This window comes from Pectinophora gossypiella, chromosome 20, assembly GCF_024362695.1.
Source record: "Pectinophora gossypiella chromosome 20, ilPecGoss1.1, whole genome shotgun sequence".
Classification (NCBI taxonomy): domain Eukaryota; kingdom Metazoa; phylum Arthropoda; class Insecta; order Lepidoptera; family Gelechiidae; genus Pectinophora; species Pectinophora gossypiella.
Genome location: NC_065423.1, coordinates 4,993,319 through 5,010,161, shown reverse-complemented (window position 1 = coordinate 5,010,161; position 16,843 = coordinate 4,993,319). Strand labels below are relative to the sequence as shown.

General features: G+C 39.0%; 1 protein-coding gene across 2 annotated transcripts in view; it reads right to left on the bottom strand.

Annotated features, from left to right (window-relative positions):
* Positions 1–16,843, bottom strand: part of LOC126376112 (flotillin-2) — a 313,335-nt gene that overhangs the window by 48,395 nt on the left and 248,097 nt on the right. For both annotated transcript variants that reach the window (XM_050023278.1, XM_050023277.1), the window contains exons 2-3: positions 10,366–10,460; positions 9,616–9,817 (exon numbers count right to left, since the gene is read on the bottom strand). In XM_050023278.1, coding sequence (XP_049879235.1) covers positions 9,616–9,817; positions 10,366–10,460 — 297 coding nt within the window. The remainder of the gene's footprint in view (positions 1–9,615; positions 9,818–10,365; positions 10,461–16,843) is intronic.

Genomic DNA, 16,843 nt, shown 5'->3' with positions numbered 1-16,843 from the left:
AGGTCGCTGCCCCTCCCCCTTACTCCTTAGCGGCTTACGGCCATTTAGACTAAAGTAAGACCTAGAGGGGGTGAGGTAAATCTAACGCAGCGCCCGATACATTGCTACGGGGCGGAGAGTTACCGTTCTTTAACCTTTATATCGCTTGTTCCTGTGCTTACCACTTATTTATATTTAAGAGATTAAACGAACTTACCTCTAAGTGAAGTTCTATCTCTATTAGACGAAGCTCCTTGTTCGAGACGGTTAACAGTGTAGTCTACGTCGTCTCGAACAAGGAGCGAGTATAGTTAAAAATACAATGCGATAACGTGTCTTGTACTAGTGGTACTACAAGTACTCCGTAGTACTTATCAATTACGCAAGCCTACGTCACATCGCGTATGTAAAGCAGGTGCCTTGTGCCCGAGATAGTGAAATTACCAAGCGGGGACACCCTCCGACTGCCTCTGACTCACGGTGCCACCTGTAGGCCTGTGGTGACATCATTTTCCTTAACATTTTTAGTTTCAGCACCTGGGATTTACCTCGCTGACAATACATACATTTGAGAAAAAAAATAAGAGCGTGGTTTTTACTGTTATGTTATTACGAACTGACTAAGTGGCAGATAAAATACGTAGGTAAATTAATTTTTTGAATATGATTTGCATAGTTTTTAAAACCCGGTCCGGAGATATGCCCGGGTGGGGACATATCACATATTGTACAGTCGTCGTCGAAGCGTCGGTGACTAAGCCTCCAGGTTCATTTACCTATTCGTCTCGCTCTAACAATATAATACAACTTTTTTGTTACCCACATACGAGTATCACATACACTTTGATGCCATGTCACATTTACTTTTTTGACAAATTGAACTGTAAGTCACACTAAATGTCAAATATGTTACTGCGACAGTGTCCTAAAGTGTACATTATATTGCTCATGACTGTACAATACGTTGTCATTTGGAATTGTCCATGTTAGATGCGAGCGATATACGTTTCCTGTCGGAAGTTGTCGACTAGTTCCGAGCGCGCTGATCTTATGCAGGCGAACAGGGTGGCCTTAGTCTAAAATAGATAGGTAAAACGTGACTCTAATTGCCTTCCTACCTGTATAATGTTCAAATTAGGCATTTAGAACCTATAACCTCCTAAAGCCGAGATTTCCATACAATAGATAAACAACGGGGATTGGATTTTAAAAGGGCATTCGATCTGACGACTTTATACTTGTATAGAAAATATTGATGTGAATCCCAAGCCCGTTTTTAGTTTATTTGATTCCTACAGATGACTAGTTAATTACCTAGTAATACCTATTGTTAGTTTTTGTCGTATTTGTCTATCTGGCCCTGCCCGGTATGTGTACATTGTGTGTTGAGAATTGGTCTAGAAAGGTTTACAAAAGAAAATCTAGGGTACACGCGGAGATGGAGTGAGTGTCTAATAGATTATTTGTTAAAGCAGCTTAATCGAGAGCCGATATAATCAATCAATATTTGATTGGATGACCGCAGCAAAATATTCAAAATTAGAATTAAATAAACGAATTATCGCAACTTGTCTTCAATCAATCAATCAATCAATAATACTTTATTGCACAACGACATATACAAAGGACATAAACATACGAATAAAAACATAAGAACAATAGGCGGCCTTATTGCTAAATAGCAATTTCTGCCAGGCAACCTTAGGGTGAAAGAAGTCTTCCGATAAGGAACATTTCGAAATCGAAGAGACAGAGTTTCCTTAATCGTCTCTCACAATCACGCTACAGTGTCTCGTCTCTGAGTCACTCAGGGTCAGACACACCTTCGAGATTGCACCAATCTGTCCGTTGACCGCCGCGTGCGCAGGGTCAAGATTAACCAGTTTCTATTTATTTATACTTAATACTTACTACAGTAGGTCAACTTATGATTGGCTATGTTTATGTTTTTATTATGTTTTCAAGAGGTGATACAGTCAGCCCTTTGACCTGCATAAATCATGTTATTAGCGTATTACAGCGATCGTGGTGAACATATTTTATGAGTACAACTGTTAATAATCAAAATTTAATCTGTTGGCGGTTTTCTATATTTGTATACAGTCAACTATATAGTGTTTCTATGTTTGTGTTTGTGTGTTGTTGGAGATGTCCTTAGAAAGGGTTTAATACGATCTACTCTGAAACGGCGTGCGGGTATGAAGCGATTGATGAATGTGGAGGAAGCAAGAGAAGTGTGTCAGGATCGTAGCAATTGGAATTCTATAGTCTCTGCTCTACTGCGGGTCAAGAAGTGCGGGTGGGAAAGAGCCCCGAGCAAGTACCACTCGCATCACTCGTGATTCGGTCCTTAGGTCTGTATGACCGAAAGGTTGGTAGGACCATGGGAGGTGGTGGGTTATGTCCCTTAGCCCGGTGGGAAATAGGCGTGAGTTTATGTGTGTATGTGTGTATTTTATTTACCGAGTACAGACTAGTACAAAAGTTAATGTGTTTGTCTTTATTCGCGGTGCCCTTTCTCGTATTCGCTAGAAGTCATTCCCAGCCCACAAAATCACCAAGTACACAAAGCAACTCTAATGTTGATGGATTTAAAATGTTATCGACGTGTTATTTAGCACAATTCACGGACAATTTCGTACTGATAACAGTATGTTTGCGTCATATACCCGAACAGTTGGTCACGTAACCCGTGTTTTAATACTTACTGTATTCTTGGGAATACCGGCAATTCACTATACATATACTTGGGAATATAGTACATAGATACTTCCACTCTTCGCCGCTTTGTAGTCAAATCAGTTACTTTTTACTAAACGTCAAAACAGCCTCCGTGGTCTAGTGGTTAGAGCGTTAAGCTCACGATCTGGAGGTCCGGGTTCGATTCCCGATGGGGACATTGTCGAAATCACTTTGTGAGACTGTCCTTTGTTTGTTAAGGACTTTTCAGGCTTGAATCACCTGATTGTCCGAAAAAGTAAGATGATTCCGTGCTTCGTAGGGCACGTTAAGCCGTTGGTCCCGGCTATTAGGTACCCGTAAAAACACCTCCACCAACCCGCAGTGGAGCAGCGTGGTGGAGTATGCTCCATACCCCCTCCGGTTGATTGAGGGGAGGCCTGTGCCCAGCAGTGGGACGTATATAGGCAGTTTAGGGTAAGTCAGGGGTAGTTGGCCATAGTTTTTTAGAAGTCTTATAGAAACAAAACTACTCAGATGTAAGTTGTAATTTATTATTTTAATTAAACTTTGAACAATATACTAAAGGTTTTTTAACAAAAAACGTATCTCTTCAAATATAATCATTCTCAAAATTAACATAACATTAAAATCGCAATTGGCCATCTCACCCAGAATGCCCGGGAGAGATGGCCTTAGCAGTAAGGGTAAGTTGGCCCTCAGTTATTCCTACTTTACTCCTTTTTTACCAAGCACCTCTTATTTTTGAGATCATGTTTCATCTTTTTTCCACATTTGGAGCACATATCGTCGAACTCTGTGCAATTTTCATGCACCCAGAGTTTACAAATATTGCACTGGAGCCAGTCTTCGACGAGAAGTGTTTCATAGTAATTCTCGCCACAGCCAACACAGATGTTTTCTTCGCCTCCACGTTCTTCATCTGAAACATCGCATAATACTAGTTCTTCATCATCGTCGCTACTATCAGACAATCTTCGTAACGATTTTCTTTTTCTCGGAACATTTTTCTTTATTGTTTCCTTCTCAATCTTCTTTTCTTTTTTATTAGACTTATTTTCTTTTTTAATATTTTCAGTCTTCTTTAGTTTTAAATCAGTCTTGTTTTCTCTTTTTAACTTCTTAGCAATTTGTAATTCTTTAACATTTTTAGTATTTTCTTTACATTTTCTTATGTTGATGTGTTCTGCTGATGTCAAAATTGTGCCAATTTGCTTAGCTCGTTTGCGTACTTCTGTTAGTTTTTGAGGTACAGGAGATATTTCATTCAGAATTCGCGTTGGTGTCAGATCTGGAATGTTATCGTATTTTTCTTTACGTGGAGTAGCTGAAGTCGACGGAAGCATTGCCGCAATATTTACACCAGTCTGTATCAAAGCGTTCCTTGGTCTTTTTTTTTGGTAAGATTTCCGGGCTTACATTCAACATTCGATGTTCTTCTACACTAGAAGATGACTCATTATCAGTGACAAGCTCACGATCTGGTCCTACTGAAGCTCCTGCAACTTCATCTCGTTCATGATTTGGAGATACAGAAGTGATGGTACCGCTTGCAACCTGGACGGTAGTTGATGCTGGTGGAGGTGATTCTAGTGTAAAAGCATAATCAGGAACTGCACTTGGATTATATGGGCAAACTCCTGTCGCTTTGAACCCTGCAATAGCATTCTCAGCACAAGCTGCTTTTCCCCATGCTTTGTTCAGTAATGATCCAAATGTCAGTCTTGTGATACGACGCCCAGAATTTTGTTTCAGCCACAGCCGACATTGTTCATAGAAATGGGTTTTTAATGATTTAAAAACAGCACGATCCAAGGGCTGAAGATAGTGAGATGTATGACTAGGCATTGACAGCAACACTATGTCATTTTGTTCTGCGTATTCTAACATTTCAACGGAATTACAATGAGTAGAGTGGCCATCTAACAAGAGAAGGACTTTTCCTGCAGGTTTCCTTTGGACGAAGTGTGTTTTCATCCATTCTAAAAATATAGTTGACGTTATATATGCAGACTTAGGGGACATAAAAACCTTTGATCCAGGAGGCATACCATCTTCAAACTCAGGTTTTTTATTTTTACCTTTCATAATACAAGCTGGAGGTAAAAATGTACCTTCAGCATTACAGCATGCTATGACAGTAATCGTTTCGCCCTTTTCTGTTGATGTAACTGTTGACACAGCCTTGGATCCTTTCGCAGCAAGTACATGATCTGGACGGTTATTTAATTGTAGTCCTGTCTCGTCCATATTAAATATGTGACTGGGTTTCATCATTACGTCGTCGACCATCAGGACATTTTCCAAGAGATTAAAGTATGCATCTACCTCCCGTCTATTCATCGCATTTGATCGAGCTAAGGAAACACCTTCTGATTTTCTTATTGTAATATCTGGATGTCTTGCTAAAAATAATTTAACAAAGTCGTAGCCTGCTTTTTCAGTTTCCTTGTTGAACCTGTGTTTTAAATGTAACTGTTCAGCTAGCTGATAAGCTATTTTTCTAACATCATCAATCGTTAAAGGAAAACCTTTTGCTTGCATTGATTTGATATGGTTTGCAAGTTTATTTTCATTTTCTTTGCCAAATAAGGAGCTTGGACCCATAGATCCTTTCTTGTCGTTATTCTGTTTAAAACGCCTTTCTAAAGTTTTTCTTGGAATCTGGTACATTTTCGCAGCAGCATAAACTGACATTTCAGCATTTTTCAAAGCGATGATGGCAGCTTTTAACGATTCTTCACTCCAATTCCCTCTAATAGCTACCGCTTTTCTCTTGTATTTATTTGGCATCTACAATATGGATAAAAATTGGTCTTAGTTAAAAAAAATATGCAATCACGTATATTAATAATACGGCCATCACACCCTGACAAAATATGGCCATCTCTCCTAATTTTCTGGGAGAGATGGCCACACCGGACACGTGACAAAATATGCGTGATATTGATATTATTTTGAGGTTATAATCTAGCACGACTCATGAACCATCACGAAAGTATTAAAAAGCATGATTTTTTAGGAAATACTGCACAACTTTAACATAGAACGTCAACTCTTTAATTCATTTTCACATTACGTAAAACAAAAAAAGAGGATTTTACTTACTTTTAGTTTTTTTTTCGCCAATATTTTTGCGTACAGGTGTTTGCACACACGACTCAAAGCGAACTAAATGAGCGCTAGCGACATCTAGTCAAATTTAATGGAATTTTTTGGACTAGGCCATCTCTCCCTTAAGGCCAACTGCCCCGGAATTACCGTGTTATTTAGCACAATTCACGGACAATTTCGTACTGATAACAGTATGTTTGCGTCATATACCCGAACAGTTGGTCACGTAACCCGTGTTTTAATACTTACTGTATTCTTGGGAATACCGGCAATTCACTATACATATACTTGGGAATATAGTACATAGATACTTCCACTCTTCGCCGCTTTGTAGTCAAATCAGTTACTTTTTACTAAACGTCAAAACAGCCTCCGTGGTCTAGTGGTTAGAGCGTTTAAGCTCACGATCTGGAGGTCCGGGTTCGATTCCCGATGGGGACATTGTCGAAATCACTTTGTGAGACTGTCCTTTGTTTGTTAAGGACTTTTCAGGCTTGAATCACCTGATTGTCCGAAAAAGTAAGATGATTCCGTGCTTCGTAGGGCACGTTAAGCCGTTGGTCCCGGCTATTAGGTACCCGTAAAAACACCTCCACCAACCCGCAGTGGAGCAGCGTGGTGGAGTATGCTCCATACCCCCTCCGGTTGATTGAGGGGAGGCCTGTGCCCAGCAGTGGGACGTATATAGGCAGTTTATATAAACGTCAAAACAAGAAATTACTATGGAATTTTTATGAAAACGCATACTGTGACGTTACAGAAAAACGTGATAAAATGTCGGACTAATTATTACGTTTTTATTGATAAAAAATCAGTCATCACTAATCAATCATCACTAAACAAACAAGAGCCACGCTCTTGTCGGTGTAGAAAGAGGGAAACCACTGCCCTATTTTTCCCTAAAAAAAGTAGCATGGAGAGTTAGGAGAATGCTACACCGAAAAATCTGTAAATAAGTTAAATAGAAAAAAGAAAATGTTTTTCGTTAGTTTTAGATTAATCTTTATTTAGTAATCAGAATTTCATAATTTGTCATGAATCTAGGCGAGCGCATTGCCATTCCGACACAAATCCTGGAAAACAACCTATAACCCAAACATGAGAGTCAGATTCACTGGTTCACAGCCCGAGCCGGAATATGACCCCGCGGCACCACGAATTCCGCTGTAGAACTTTGTAAACCGTAAGTGGCTAAATATACAAGTCTGTGAGGTGAACTTATCACGCTGAAGTTGTAGCTGCTGAGAAATATAATTACAAACAACAGACAAATAGAAGAGTACACTAGGCGGCCTTATTGCTAAGTAACAATCTCTTCCAGGCAACCTTTGTCATAATAAAACATTAGACATCAAAAACCTTTGATTATGAGACATTACAAAGAAGAGGCCAACTGGGCACCCTCAGGCCTGTTGTCTTAAATGTTGTACCAGGTGAGAGCCTTCAGCGCTCCCCATTTGTCCAGCCAAGTAGTTAATGCCATCTGCGGCAAATCTACAGTAAGTCACGTCAAAAAAAAAGAAGAGGCAAACCTGAAGACCTATTATTTTGTACCGGAAGTTTGTGTCGGATATTTGCCAATAAACGGTTTTAATTTTGTTTAAGCATCGAATGCAGTGAAAAAGCAATGTTAGTCGGAAGGTAAATATTAAATCAAATCAAATCAAATCAAATATACTTTATTGCACAGAACTAGAATATTACTAGAGAATATCCGAAATAACCCGCAACCAAGGCTGAGGACACTATTAAGAGTTATCAGTAGTGATACAGGGCCACCTCCAGTGGTAACTAAGGTTTTTACAACTCCATCTAATTACATTATTAAACTGGGATCTAAACAGCCATATAAAATTAAGTGCTTTTTAGATGAGTTGCTTTAATATGGCCTCTGGTATTAATTACACTTAATCTACAGTTAACCAGTAATCACGCACTTCGTTTGTAACCACAACTACAAAGATGATAAAACACCAACAATTGACAAATGTTTATAATGTGACTAATTATTAGGTACTTACTTATTTCCTTGATGCTTAATAATGACCTTATTTGTAATACTGTACGTCCGACATGAACATGGTGTTGAAACAATTTTATAAATTTTGACACCTGCATGTATACCTACACAGCTTCTCAATGTTTCTTGTTTCACCATAAATAAATAAGTTACAAACTTACTTGTATTCATTTTACAAAATAAAAAGATATAAATTGTAACCAATATGCAAAGATAATAAAAGTATTAAATAGTTTAACACGTTGATCTGACGTACGTGGACTACCCCAATTGAGATATTGTCGTGAGCTAATGTTATGATGACATGAACCGGTGTTGGACTAACCACGGAAAGTCGAACCATCACCTACATAAATGGGGCTTAAAGGAGTCATACTGTGAATGTGGTCACCCGGATCAAACCCTATCTCACATAGTGAACGAGTGCCCTCTGCATCGGTTCCCAGGTGGCATAGCCGGGCTACATTGTGTGACGGATGCGGCAGAGGAGAACTTGGTTGAGGGAGCTTAAGCTAGATATACCTAATTATGATCCACGCAGGATTTTTTTTTAGGCATACGCAATAATAAATGATGTCATGATCATTGGTGCTAATTCCTGCAGACGCCATCTAATTTTATTTTAAGTTATACCTGTCATTTTCTTATCCGCTGAAAAAGAAAAGGACGGGTAATCGACAGACATTAAATTTATGGAACACGTCAATTTTAAGTAGTAATCTCAAACAACCGTCTAAAAATTTTACATCGGCTAATAACCCGATAGAGTTAAGTAGGCAGCACGTCAAACGGATTGCATACCAACGAGATGCCTATTTTATTCACCCGGGTTATTCATTAGTTTTAAAATTAACTTGTTGACAATCATCCGTCCCTCTCCTTTTCGGCGGATAAGAAAATGACAGGTATAACTTAAAATAAAATTAGGAGGTGTCTACAGGAATCGGGGCCATTGTTAAGCGATCAATGTTTTCCTCTCCTCACTACGAGGATGGCCATATATAGGCACTAGTTCTGTTATCGAGCGAGTGCCGAATAGCCGAATACAATATAACTATTTGTATGACAGAACTCGGAAGCGACGACGATATGGGTTCCAATGCTCTGTACTCTATACTTCCGAGTGGTTCCGATTTCCGAGTCTCCAAGGACGTGAAGTATGGCCCGCGGCAGTTGTAAGCATGTGATAATGTGCTGTCGAACTCATTATAATGATTGATGTTGCGAGTGTGACGCGTGTTATGGTGAGCATATCGGGGTAATGGGCACTTGATCGTGTTCGTGGTCTAAATTAATATTGTTTTAGTAACGAATTTTTCAGTAACTGTGAAAAATATTATCATTATGAACGACACTAACCAGCAGTGCAGTAGCGTGATGGAGTATGTTCCAAACCTACTCCCTAGGGACACCTGACATAGCAGTGGGACGTATAGGATGTTTATTTTATGTAATAAAATCAATTATTATTTATGAAGTAAATCTTATTGACCGTTGATAGGTTTAAGTAAAATTGTTTTGAGTGTATTATTTTACACACACCATCTATCGAAAAATATTACAACTAAAATAGTATCTGCCTGATTTACTAGGTGGCGTTACCAAATAGTACATCTAACAGTACAATAGATGGCACTATTTCAGTTAGTATTTCTACTGTTTAATAGATGGCGCTATAACAATTAATATTTCTACTGCATAAAAGATGGCGCTACAACAAATAGTACTCCTACAGCATACTAGATGGCGGTGAAATATTAAAAGCACGGTTTTCATTTTACTTAACTTTATGTATGACTTACCTAGAATAGCTCTCAAATGACCCTCAAGGGTTTGAAGGACAGTCATTTTGATCTCCTTCACAGTCTTGCCAAGGAATTGCTCGCAGGCGGTTGTGAGTAGTTCATCCTCGTTCATTATTTTGCACTGAGCGACACCCGTCACAGTCAGCGGGACACCTTGGGCGGTCTCTACGTATTCGCACATCGGGTTCAACGTCATAACCTGTGGGGAAAAAATACAGTGAAAGAAGGCTAAAGAAAATACACAAAATATTTTGTTACAAGTATTTTAGTAGCCTCATTTACCTGCAAACGAATTTGCTCGCATGGGTTTGCACCATGAGCTGCAGTTTTTTCTAACACAGTTCGATAATTATAGACGGCGATACGCTATCACGTTGGTCTAACAGAAACGTCGTTGAAGTGTGGGTAGGCACTTGGGTTATCTTGCAATGGACTATCCCAATTGAATTTGGGACTCTTATTTGACATTTAGTGAGACTTACAGTTCAATTTGTCAAAAAAGTTAATGTGACATGGTATCAAAGTGTATATATACATATTAATGCTCGTGACCGTATGTTTACCTACAAAATACCTATAGATTACAAGAAAATAGCGCTCTTTCATGCGTGAATAAGCTGTGTAGGTTTTAATCACTAATTATTTTAGCTCTATTTAATATGTATATGCATGTAATTTAACTGAGTCGCTGTAATGACGATTCCTGTTCTATATTTGAACAGTCAAAGTGAAGATCATTCATGTTACCTCGAGCGAGATCCGCTGGACATCGGTGACCAGCCACCACGCCCACGCCCAGCCGCCCACGATGGTGCGCTTCTGCATCGACCCGCAACATCCTCCTGCAGACAAACAGACATACACACATTAATACCACGTACAACCAAGTTTATAAGCACCTACAATCTACAGCTAAAATTATAATTCATAACAACATAATCGATATAAGAAAATAATCCCTAGTTTGGTTAGGACATTACAGACTGATCACCTGATTGTCCGAAAGTAAGATGATCCGTGCTTCGGAAGGCACGTAAAGCCGTTAGTCCCGGTTACTACTTACTGATGTAAGTATGTAATCGTTACTTGAGCATGTCAGAGGCCTTTGGCGGCTCAGTAATAACTCTGACACCAGGGTGGATGAGGTTGGTATTCCACCTCACAACCCACACGATAAGAAAAAGGAGATAATTGATATGAATGGTAAGCTACAGAAAATGTTTTTTTTTTTATTCAAATAAAAGCATGACATGACACTATGTATCAAAAGTTTAGGTATAGGGTCATCACTAACAGCAAGTACATAGATAGGTAATTAAAATGCTCGAACTGACACCCCCCCCCCCCCCCCCCCCTGTCCCTGTCTGTCTCCCTGTTTTAACGCGGTAAGAGCCCGTTATTATGAGTTTTAATTACAACACAATTATGTATCGTGATGCAACCTATTTAAAAATAAGATAAACAATCTAAATCACATAATATCGGAACAAAATCTATCATTACGCAGTCATCACGAGTCATACAACATTCCACACAGTGAGCACAAGCACCAGGGTAGCATCGCTTGAAGGACGCTAACCCCAGGAGAGGAGGGCGCTCACCTCGACACTGGACTTGTTTACCATCCAGTACACCAGTACAACTTTATCTATATGGTTGTAGGACATTACTCCCGACTTTCACTATTCGAGGAAACGTTCCCTGAGCAAGGTCATACTAGAACAAGATTGATAATGCAGCTTTGAAATGAAACTATAGGATATGACGTACTTATAGGTAAAAAAAAAAAAATATTTGCATTAACAATAGTGTACATTTAGAACTAGTAGCTGGAGTTTCCTATTAAGCATAGTAATGCCTGTGCCAGGAAACTCCGCTCCTTCATAGCTGAGGTTATACAATTAAAATAAACAAAAAGACACTAAGTAGGTTGGACTTGGAAGGCAAACACCGAAGAGAAATTAAATTCTGTTCAATATAGAGCTGAACTAACTGCACATCTTCCGGATCGGAATCTATTTCAACAAAAAATATGAGTGTATACCCAATTAATATGTTCTTTTTACTTTTGATGGGTTTGCTCTTGGCCTCAGACTTACCCGAAGACATTGACGAGGCCTAAAATGAAAAGAGCCCGCCCAGAAGTTGCCTAATAGATACAATTATCTTAATATATATAATTTCATTTTTTAAAGTAGTTAACATTAATATGTGAAGTGCTTTTATTAACGAACAAGACTGACTCCTCCATCTGTTTTAAGAGTTTATAATTATTGTTATTATTTCTGGTTGTGTGCAATAAATAATAAATATATCAGTTACTCTTTTATCTTATCTACCCGCTGGGCAAATGTCTCCCTTTGATTCTTCCACTCTCCTCCACTTTGCTCAAATTACGGCCAACCTCTTTGATAGGCGTTTTATCTTATCTAACCTACTTGATCCCACTGTTGGACAAATGCTTACCTTTCTTTCCTCCACTCTTCTCGACTCTGCGCAATCTCAGCAGCAATTGCTCAGTTGCAGTGAGCAATGACGTGTTACTCTTTAATCGATCATCAGCCAATTAATCCCTTTTTTTGACTTGACTTATTGTAGATTTGGCATTAACTACTTGGCCGGACAAATGGGGAGCGCTGAGGGCTGTCACCCATTGTTCATGTTGTCTACGATGTATAAACACAATCATCATAATATAAGAACCACGATCTTGTCTATGTAGCATTTTCCATTCTTGCCTAACAAAGGTCAATTCTTTGAATCTTTACAAGATGGGACACTCGAATTCACAAAACACCTTAATATCTCCAAAAGCATAGATAATCATTATAACTGATAACAACAACGAACAATATTAGGGAGAGTAGTTTAAACAATAGACGAGTAAAATCTGATAATTCAGTTATATTCAGATAGCTTCAGTGCCTCACCTAGTCGACGATTATATTCGCTACAGTGAACTCAGCATTACTAGAAGCTCACATTACACTTGCGCATGACTAAAATATTATAATATTTTATAGAAAGTTACCTTTAGTCACATCATTCATTCAACGCAATTATCATGGATAAACTTGTTGAAGATCAATTTATCATTTTTGCATTCTACGTCATTTCGCAATGTGTTATGGCTGAGGAGAAGGAATGACAAGAAATTGCAACAGCAACACTTCTTTACCTAATAAGTTTGTAGCACGTGGATGGATCAGTTGGTTATATAGGTACATTTAAGTATGATTAAGTGTTTCTTATCCTTGTAAAATAAGCAAGCACATAACTCTGTGTCGGGGTCGGAACAAATAGAATTCCATAGTCTCTGCTATCCCGGTGGGAAATAGGCGTGAGTTTATATATGTATATGTCGTGGCCAGATCTTAGAATTGATCATTTCATGATGTGTTCGACCATTTCATGAAATTTATTTATTTATTTAATAAACACACGTAACAGGTTACAGACACAAATCTTATGAAATAATGCACTTTTTGAGGTTCACAGTTCAGACTGTAGCCCAACTAAACGTATGCAAACGTATACGTAACGTGTACGTATGAAATGGTTATATTTCATGAAATCTCGCAACAGAATATATACTTTTATTTTATTTTTTTCAGGGAGCTTACAGCTTACTACTTGTATAATTTATATTATTTTTTTTTGACGTGACTTATTGTAGATTTGCCGCAGATGGCATTAACTACTTGGCCGGATAAATGGGGAGCGCTGAAGGCTCTCACCCGGTACAACGTTTAAGACAACAGGCCTGAGGGTGCCCAGTTGGGCGCGAACCTCGGCTCAGGGCGTCGTCTGAGAGGAAAAATATTTGAAAGAATTAATCGACCCTAGTGGGTCGATAGCGATAAGCGCTGAATGAGGGAAATCGTCGACCACGCCGGCGGGGTCGGTATCGGGGACCTGAAGTGTTTGGTGTCGCGAGCTGATTGGCTGCCTCTATGGCTAGAGTAATCGGGTCGTCGGGATCGTATATTACGTCCTTCGGACGTCGATACTTTTCAGTACCGTCCCTAAGCGGAATGTACTCGGAAGCCGCAACTACCAGGGGATTTGGGTGGTGCGGAGCAGAATCGAAAAAACGGTTGGAAGCTAATTTGAGCCATTGGGCAATGGTTGGCAGACCTAGGTCAATGTGCAGATTTTCATTGCGAAGGAACCACGGAGCTCCCGTGGCTTTCCGCATGAAACGATTTTGTATTACCTGTAGACGGTGAATTTGAGAGGGACTCGCGTGAATTATATTATAATAATCCTCTCTTTTGTATTAAATTATATCACCCTGTATCTGTCGCAACTCGCAGGCTTGTCGGACATTCATCCCGACTTTCTCCAATCGAGGAAGTAATCCAGCTGACAGGGACAACTACCAGAACACACAACATTGATAACTTCAAGAGTCGAAGGTATTTTAGCATACCTACTCTTTGATGGAAATAAACGACAACTACTTACTGCAGAAAAAGGAAGTAGGTACTTGACTTCCATCGTTGTAAGCACACACTACACAGCAAGTAAAAATGTATTCCCCGGCAATTTTCACTAACACAGTTGGCTCGACCATTATAGACGGCTACACCTATCACGTTGGATTAACACAAACCTCGGTGAAGGTGGATAGGTACAGTCATGAGCAATATCATGTACCCACTTTAGAACCCTGTCGCACTATCATATTTGACATTTAATGAGACTTAGGGAGTAATTTGTCAAAAAACCCAATGTGACATGGATTCAAAGTATACATTAGTACTCGTGACCGTACTTAGGTTATCTTGCGATGGCCGCACCTCTGGCTACCCCAATTGGAATATAATCGTGAGCTTATTTATCTAAGTATATTATTGGTTAACTTTACTGTGATCAATATTAATAGTAACAAAATTCAATAGTCACTCTGTTTTGTAAACAATACCCAAAGTTTAGATAAACATTTATTTTTAAACTATTTATTACGTCATACCTAACCTTCCCAAATAAGCAACAATTCAATACAGCTTTTGAAATTTATCTCTCACAAAACACAAACAACAACAACATAGCATCTCGCCTGTATCCCCAAAGGGGTAGGCAGGGATGTATTCTTCTTCTTATCGTGTGGGTTATGAGATGGATTACCAACCTCATCAATCCTAGTGTTAAGGTTAGTATTGAGCCGCAAAAGGCCCCTGAAATGGCTCATTAAACGACTACATACTTACATCAGTAGTAACCGGGACCAACAGCTTAACGTGCCTTCGGAAGCACGGATCATCTTACTGACAATCAGGTGATCAGCCTGTAATGTACCAAACTACGGATCACATGATTTTTGTGATATGTCCCCAGGGATTCGAACTCGGGGCCTCCGGATCGTGAGACCAACGCTCGACCATTGGACCACAGAGGCCGCTGGCAGAGATGTATAATATACCTATACACCGACTCTTCGCCAGCTATGTTTAAGTTCCGTGTAATATGGGGCGAACTTTCTGGAAACCACGTGACGACAATCATTTATTTCTCGACCGCGTCTCACTGCACATTCAACCAAACAGCACGATATACGATCATTTAAAAGGTTCTGACAGAATCAGTGATCTAAACCACAGTCAGTCCTTAGTATAAACTGAAATAAAACGTTATGTAACCGAACAGGTGACCACGTGTGAAAACGTGTCACGTGTGGCCATGTTACAAACAGGTCCACTAAAACACTTTCTGGAAATTCACTTTCTTTCGCCGACACATCCGATCTTGTACGTCATTTTCACAAGGTAGAAAATGTGGAAGTTTTCGTTAACAAGTCTACAGTTGGATCCGATGTACTTTGAAAAATCATGCAGTGACTAATTTAATAATAATATTAATAAATCATTTTATTTCTAAAATGTATAAAAGTGTAAGTACAAATGTAATGTAAGTAGGTATTGTATAATTTATTCGATTTTGGGTACCCATTTTCGGGTGAAGGCCTCATCCATCTATTGCCAGCCGTTCCTGTCGTGGGCCAGCTTTGTGGCCAGTTACGTCCACGATGTCATCGCACCATCGTGGCTTTGGTCTGCCTCGCGGAGAAACTAGTTTACTATATGTAAAATTGCCAAACTCACGCCTATTTCCCACCGGGGTAAGCAGAGACTATAGAATTCCATTTGCTTCGATCCTGACACACTTCTCTTGCTTCCTCCACATTCATCAATCGCTTCACACACGCACGCCGCAGAGTAGATCGTACTAAACATTTTCTAAAGACATCTCCAATTTGGTCAATGCAAATCCTTCTAGGTCTTCCTCTGCCAGGCCTACCATCAACTTTCGCTTTATTTCTACTATATATTTATACCTACTATATCTGTTAAAAAGCTATTCTCTAAAGACTTAGCTACAATTCTGCTCACTTCAATAACAAATACGGGTGGCGGGCGTGAATTTACGAGTGCTACGTAGCTATGTATCTGTAAAATAATTGTCGTTTCCGTATGTTGAAACCAAAAATACTTCCTATGACAAGTAAAAAGGTTAAATTATAAAAAATATTGGCAGTCGACTGGCCGGAAAAAGCCGTTTAATATGTAGCATCTAATTTTTGTTCGTAAGTAGAGCAACGTTCTTATCAGTAAAACATAACACTGCACTTTTTTGATACAACATTTTTACTAACTATAACGTAACGGTAATTGTAAGTTTCACAATATCTAGTTTCCAATACTTTTTGCACGTTGTTATGTAACTCCGACTTAGAAAGAAAGAAAGTATTTATTATTAGAGAATGCCAAAAAGTAACAATACAAAAACAGGTAAAATAAATGCATAAATAGAAATATATATACTCGTACACACTTTGATTAGGTCTTTGTAAAAATGGTCATTGTTATGTTCTATTGATGAATAAATACAATTGGCCAAACACTTTGTATCATCCTCATGAATTACCTATTCACGAATTGAATGCATCGACTCTCTTCTATCCCTCCCGTGTAACCCTGACACCAGGGTTAATGAGGTTGGTAATCCACCTCACAAGTCACATGATAGAATGGCCTAGGGTCTAGAATTCAATGAAAATCTATATTCAATGAAGATATTCCATCATGTAGTAATAGATTAAGGGATAATTTTATCATCCACACTAGGAATGAAGCTTGGAACCTTTAGAATAATAGAACGACTCTATTTATTGGTGCTGAACCAAGGAACAGTGGGAAATCAAACAGTAAACTAAAATTCAATG